Source organism: Rhinopithecus bieti, unplaced genomic scaffold (assembly GCF_001698545.2).
Source record: "Rhinopithecus bieti isolate Rb0 unplaced genomic scaffold, ASM169854v2 scaffold_761, whole genome shotgun sequence".
Classification (NCBI taxonomy): domain Eukaryota; kingdom Metazoa; phylum Chordata; class Mammalia; order Primates; family Cercopithecidae; genus Rhinopithecus; species Rhinopithecus bieti.
Genome location: NW_016803176.1, coordinates 392,458 through 399,606, shown reverse-complemented (window position 1 = coordinate 399,606; position 7,149 = coordinate 392,458). Strand labels below are relative to the sequence as shown.

At 36.0% G+C, this 7,149-nt stretch overlaps 1 protein-coding gene across 4 annotated transcripts in view; it reads right to left on the bottom strand.

Moving 5' to 3' along the window:
• Positions 1 to 7,149, bottom strand: part of INPP4B (inositol polyphosphate-4-phosphatase type II B) — a 551,727-nt gene that overhangs the window by 164,414 nt on the left and 380,164 nt on the right. For all 4 annotated transcript variants that reach the window (XR_001884600.1, XM_017867638.1, XM_017867644.1 and 1 more), the window contains one exon: positions 2,912 to 3,020. Coding sequence is in view for 3 of the 4 variants with exons in the window: in XM_017867638.1 (XP_017723127.1) it covers positions 2,912 to 3,020 (109 nt within the window). In the remaining variant the exon portion in view is untranslated. The remainder of the gene's footprint in view (positions 1 to 2,911; positions 3,021 to 7,149) is intronic.

Below are 7,149 nucleotides of genomic sequence, written 5' to 3'. Positions count from 1 at the left end.
TTGCTATCGTTTTTTTTTTTTTTTTTTTTTGGTGGGGGGCAATATCAAATGAAAGACGAGGCAAAGAAAAATTTCCTCACTTGTGATTTCATGTCCTGCAAAACGTCATTGTTTACTTTAACCTAAAGCTCAAATTACTCATTTCATATAGTCATTCTTCTATACACTGCTGTTGACTGACAAATGCAATATTTGTTGCTGAAAAAGCCTGCAGAAAAAGTATTGGCATGGTGCGACAACTCTGTAATCATTAAGTCTCGGCTCAAGTTAGCTCTTAATTTAACGGGTAGGCTGATAGTCATGCTCAACAGTATATTGCCTCAGCAAGCAGTATTTGTCCCAAACCACTGCCCTATGGAGAATTCTTTTAAGATCCACAAAGTTCTTTTTTATGTCTTTTAAAATCTTTATTGTATTTTATCAATAAAGCAATGAAACACAAATAAAACATTTAAAGCAATCAGTGTTTGTGAGCATTGAACACACTTCTACTTTTATCTTAAAAGTAACCCAAGATATGTGTGTGTGTGTGTGTGTGTGTGTGTGTGTGTGTGTGTGTGTGTGTGTGTTGATATGTAACAGCCCAGTAAAAAGTGAAGAAAAGTGAAGGATTCAAACATTTATGCAAATATTTAAACCTTAAGAAATATTAGTTAGAGTCTAACCATAGAACTCAACAGTTGTCTTTGACAGAAATATATTTTATAAAATTATAGGGTTAGGTTCCATATTTCACATACTGATGCTTTATATGCTCAGCTGGATTCTGACTGCCCTGTGGGCAGTTTTGAGTCTTCTAATTGAGTTATACACTTTAAAATTTAATTGAGGAAAAAAATAGATTAAGTGAACTCTCAACTCTCAAAGCTGAGACATAGTTCCAGACAAGATGGAGTAAATGCAATCTATTTTATTTCCCCTGTTAATCACCATGAAACATTCTAGATAAAACGTAGACGTCACCTATCAAAAGACTCTAAAAGGTAGACTAAAAAGGTATATTGGTTAAGGACCTCGGGACTTAAGGAATGATAGGACAGTGAGTTCTATGGGATTTTTTTTTGCCTCCTATAATGTCCCAAACTGGGTGCCACAGAATTTCTCAATGCAGCAAAGAACCAACAAAAAATAGCACCCAGGAAAAGCCAAAGAACCTGGAACAAGGTGGCCCAGCCATACCAACCTATTCTGGGGGTGAATACCACAAAAATGTCCTGTCCCTCCTCCACTAGAAGAATGGTACAGTAGGGAATCAGTGAGAAACACCCTCTATCCCCACTCGATTCCATGGGCAAAACCCTGTCTTCCACCCATACCTCCACTTCAGTAGGCACGGCATTCCTTCCCCCATGGAGCCTGTGGTGTGAATTAACTTCCAACTCCCATAAAGTAAACAGGAGTTGCCTCTCCCCTGGAGAGCCCATGCTTGAAACTTTGACTTTCACTCCCAACTGCAATAATATTTGCGAGAAGGGTGTGAGTATTAATGGGTAACCTGAGGGAGTTTCTTTGTAGTGATGAAACAGTTCTATATGATGTTTATAATAGTGATGGTTACTCTAATCTACCCACACAATATAATTTTATAAAACTATAAACCTTTACCCACCAAAAGCAAACAAACAAAATGAACAAAAAAATAGAAAATCAGAGTAAGAACCATAACAGAGTAAATATTGTACCGAAGTCAATTCCATAAAAGGAAAATAGAAAAATATATGTGTATTGGTAGTTTATATATTTATGTGATAGTAAGTCAATTATTCAACTCTCACCTCCTTTAAATGCTTTGTTCCTAAACATCTGGGCACCAAAAAACAAATTTTATATTTGACAAACGTGATAAAACTTTAAAAAATTTTCTGGTTTTGGCACTCAAACCGATTTTCTAATACTATTACTAAATCAACTGTGACTGAAGAATGAGTATTTTTCCCTAACTTTCAAAATTTGGATTCTTCAACAGACACCAGGACCTACTTAAGGGTGGAGGGTGGAGGAAGGTGAGGATTGAAAAACTACCTATTAGATACTATGCTTATTACCTGGGTGGCAAAATAACCTGTACACCAAATCCCTGTAACATGCAATTTATCGTGGGGAAAACAACAAAACAAAACAAAAAACCCTGCACACATACCCTTGGAATCTAAAACCAAAAAAATTGAGATTCTTAAGACGCGTAACTATTTGAAAAGGAAAGTAGTTATTCTTCATACCTGGATAATGCACTTTATGTTTTACATGAGCATGGTCATAGACAGAGAATATTATAGGATAAGCTCAACTGATGAGACATGGGGCAGAACTATAAACTACTGCTGCAAAAGCTTTATAAGGCAATATTTAAAAGCATGTAAAAATAAAAATTGGGGAAAGAGTATAATAAAATTATAAATAACAGTGATAATACTCATGCCTTTTCCCTAAGGAACAGAACATAGAATTCTGTATTGTTGTGTCTTTTTCAAGTGGCACAATTAAATGAGCCTGAGGTCAGCATGGAAATTACTAGCAGGGTAAAAACCATAAATTAGGAGCCATATTCTCTATTCAGTATCTTTGGCTCCACAGTTAAGTTAGACTGTATTTGTAGCTAAATCTCTAAACACTTCCTTTGAGCAAGCAATAGTTGACACTAGAATATCACCCCTTAGTCATATGACTTCCCGAAAATTTTCTGCCATCACAATGCCACTCAGTAAGCAAGACACTTAGGCAATTTGTTTAATCTAATTTCTTCTCTGGTAGTTTTGAGATATTTAACAACTCTATGTTACTAAATAGGTTAAGATGTCAAGAACTATACATTGTGATGGACCAATCTTCTTTATTCTAACCTTGTATATAGACTTCCCCAAAGGGGAGATGTTATTAATGGAATCTGTGCTTTCCTCCTGTCTTTACTTACTTTCTTCTTTCTGTTTCAAATCTATGGAGTAGTTTCCGAAGACCACCATTCTTAAATCCCTGAAAATGGGCAGCTGGGGCTCCCACAGTGATGACATCGTAGAGAGCATCTGGAATAGAAACAGACAAGGAGATGAACACTTTGTAAACATTTATCTCCACCACGCTGTTTGCATTGAAGCATACCTACTGTAGGAAGTATGAGGAATTACTCTGTTTAATTTTGCAGGAATAACTATGAACTCACATCTCAAGGGGAAAAGAGGAGCTAATCAATCTTTCTAAAAGCCACCTGTGCACCTAAACAAGATATAATATTTTCCTGATTTATGACTACATCTTAATTCTATGCTACAGTGTAGAACAGTGTGTTCTCTCATTATTCTACATACTTACTGAGATAACATGTTAATTGCTCTTTTGTGCATTTTCCTTTATTGAGTTTTGCATCATTTAATTTGCAATCATGTTGAAATTCAACAATAATGAACAATCTTTCAACCAAATTTTACATAGAAAAAAAAAAACAAAATATTAGGCATTTTGACTCAAGGGCAGAATAGTGCTAGTGCATTTTTAAAAATCTATACAGAGTACTTTCCTGATTGTGTATACTAAATCTTATACAACTTCAAACGGATGCTTTTGCAATTTCCTTAGGTGACATAGAAAGAATACATAAAATGTTTCTTGTTCTGTTTTCTAGTAAGACACTTTGTTTTTATAACCAAAAAATCCATACTTTTAAATTGAAACTTAATCCTTTGATCTTGAAAGCCATGAAGTTTGATACATACTAAGTTTATGACTTCAAAACATGCCATCAGTTTTACATTCTAATGCAAAGTATCCCCATAAGAAGGAAGACAGAGTGAATGGTCTCTTGTTAAACTACATTTTATTTGAGAAACCTAATTTCATAGTAGGTCCTTGTCAAATTCATTTTGCTATTGACACTTTGGTTGTTCTTCAGATCTCATTTACCAGGAAAACATAAATCATTTTATTAGCTTCAGGTAAACACCATAACTTCTTCAGAGTAGTTCAATCCAGATGCATCTAAAAATTTTCTTTCAATAAAAAAAGTCTTCAAGCGAAAGATGTCAGCAGCATTCAGAAAATGCAAGATCACAAGAAAAAATACAACACAAACCAACCCATCAATAAGGCATACCATGAAAATCACTTAATAGTTAACTGTGTCCTGTTTAAAAAGTCACTAATAAACTAGAAGTCAGCTCTTCTTAAGATAGCAGAATATTAGATTTGTAAGAAATTTAAATATTTTCTAGTTCAGGGGATTTTAACCTAGGGCTAAGACACTGGTTTCAAGGTATCCAAGAATGTTTGTTAATTACATAATTACGTCTGTTCTATGTCATGGAAAGGGATCACAGCTTTCTCAAAGGGTCAGGAGATCACCCCAAAGTTACCAACATTATGTTCTAGTCCACCTTCATTTACCTGGTAAGAATCCTGAGGACCATTACAAGCTAACTGCTTTGTTCATTTATCTGATAAGAAGCCTGAGGATCATTAGAAGTTAACTGCTTTGTCTAAAACCCCAAGGATTTTACCCTCAGGGACTTCTGGCTTTGAACTCAGTGACAGAAAGTCAGGGTTTCCTGGTGGTTTAAGTTACTGATGGGAACCTGAGTGCTGGCTTTGGATTCCAGATCTGCCACTTTTTTAACTTCTCTATGTCTCAGTTTCCTCACTTATAAAATGTAGTTGAAAGTAGCTAAATGTGGTAAGCATTTAGTAAACGTTATCTATGATTATTATTTTCTGTATAAGAAACAATCGCACCAATTAAAGGTGATATAGTAACTTTTGTCTATTTCCCCATAAAATAAACTTTTGAGTCTGAAAGGAAAATGACGCTGGGGCTCAGTCTTCTGAATGGAATGAGTTCCCACGTTAATTGAAACGCAAAAGACAAATTATCATGACAATGCAACAAAATATGCTGCATTTCTGCCAAAAACTGGGTGACCAGCAATACCAACAACATACAGAATGACTAAAAATATTATTCAGCCTTAAAAAAGATGGAAACTCTGCCATCTGCAACAAAATGAATGAGCCTGGAGAACAATATGCTACGTGAAATAAGCCAGTTACAGGACAAACATTCCACTTACATGAAGTATTCAAAATAGTCAACCTCATAGAAGCAGAGAATATAATGGTGACTGTCAGGAAATGGAGAGGGGGAATGCAAAGTTGCTATTCAATAGGCATAAAGTTTTAGTTATGCAAAATAAGAGACATGCTGTACAACATAGTGCCTATAGTTAATAACACTGTATTGTTTACTTAAACATGTATTAAGAGGGCATATCTCATGTTAAGTGTTCTTAAAACAACAACAACAATCAAAAGAAAAAGTCCACAAAAAAACCTTTTAGACTTGATGGGTTTGTCTGTTATCTTAATTGTGGTGACAGCTTCATGGGGGTATGCCTATGTCCAAATTCATCAAGTTGTATAAATATATGCAGGTTTTTGTAGGTCAATTTTACTTCAACAAAGCTGTTTTATAAAAAATGTAGACATATATTCCACTAAGCCTAAACTAAATGTATTCTTACTTCAACTTCTCCCAAAACATTGCCAGTAGCCTCTCCAGAACTACCCAATAAGAAGGGAAGGAAAAGGGAGAGAAAATCTGAATAGAGACAGAACTCTGAATTAATGAAAGTTTAAATAACTAACTTTTGCCAAATTTGCAAAAACATTTGTCCATAAGCATGTTTATAATTCCTTGTAGTGTCTTATAAGAGGCCTATGCAAGTGGCAGGCCCTGACACTTCAGCTGTTTCAGCTTTACGGTGAATCTGTGTCTTCAATTCATCCATAATTTCAGCATCCTCCAAAGTGACTCTCTGGGAACAGAAAGAGTCTCTATTCATCCACCTCCCTACTCATGAGAATTCTAGACATCTTTGAAGAAACCAAGACATTTTGAAATAGCAGGAAAAGAAGAAGCATGGTGTTTGAATGGTCTCCTCCTCTCATAACAAAGAACTGATTGTTTATTTTTAAATCTAAATGAAGGAGTTTGTGTTTCTATAGAACCATCTATATTGTAACTCCTAAGTTATGAACAAGCTGTTCTGTAAAGTTCTGATGTTTTCTTTTAATTCTATTTTCTATTTATGAACTCATCCCTTTCAAGGTTTTCACACCATATTTTTACCAAGGACTATGAAATCTCTTGACTAGTTCTGACCTCTTCCAAACAAAATAATCCAATTCCTAACAGCTTTATGGGCAAGTCTGAGTTTCAAAACCTATTCAGCTTAACATGTTCCAACTCTTGACCCTAACTGGCTCTTCCTTCCTGGTTCCCTGTGACAAATACAGACAACACATTCCTTTAAGCCTCCAAGAGTAGAGTCCTCAAGATCATGTTCAACTCCTCTCCTTCCCTCATCATTATATCTCACCAGTTCTAACAACTCTGTTACAAAATCTTAATTCTTTTTGTTCATGTTACTTATCTTTATCTTAGTGCTTACCTTCCTCATTTCTTGTCAGGATGACTACTGTCTCTTAACGTTAGCCTCTCTGCATCCACAATGCAGTAGTTCACTTTTATATGAATGGCCAGTCGGTTACTCTGACACACAGCCTTCAATACTTAATTCCTCCTTATAAATGTTCATAGTAGAACATTAAAACATCTCAAGGTCATATTTAGGTCATCTATGACCTGGGTCCAATTCTTCCTTGGTCACATCATCCAGTGGATTATAAGCACCATGAAAGTGAAAATTATTGTAATCCCAGCACTTTGGGAGGCCGAGGAGGGCAGATCAATTGAGGCTAGGAGTTTGAGACCAGGCTGGCCAACATGGTGAAACCCTGTCTCTGCTAAAAATCCAAATATTTAGCTAGGAGTGGTGGCAGCCAGCTATAATCCCAGCTACTGGGGAGGCTGAGGCAGCAGAATCACATGAACCTGGGAGGCACAGGTTGCAGTGAGCCGAGATCATGCCATTGCACTGCAGCCTGGGCAATAAGAGTGAAACTCCATCGGAAAGGAAAGGAAAGGAAAGGAAAGGAAAGGAAAGGAAAGGAAAGGAAAGGAAAGGAAAGGAAAGGAAAGGAAAAAGGAAAAGGAAAAGGAAAAGGAAAAGGAAAAGGAAAAGGAAAAGGAAAAGGAAAAGGAAAAGGAAAGGAAAAGGGAAAGGGAAAGGAAAGGAAGAAGGAAGGAAAGAATGAGGGAGGGAG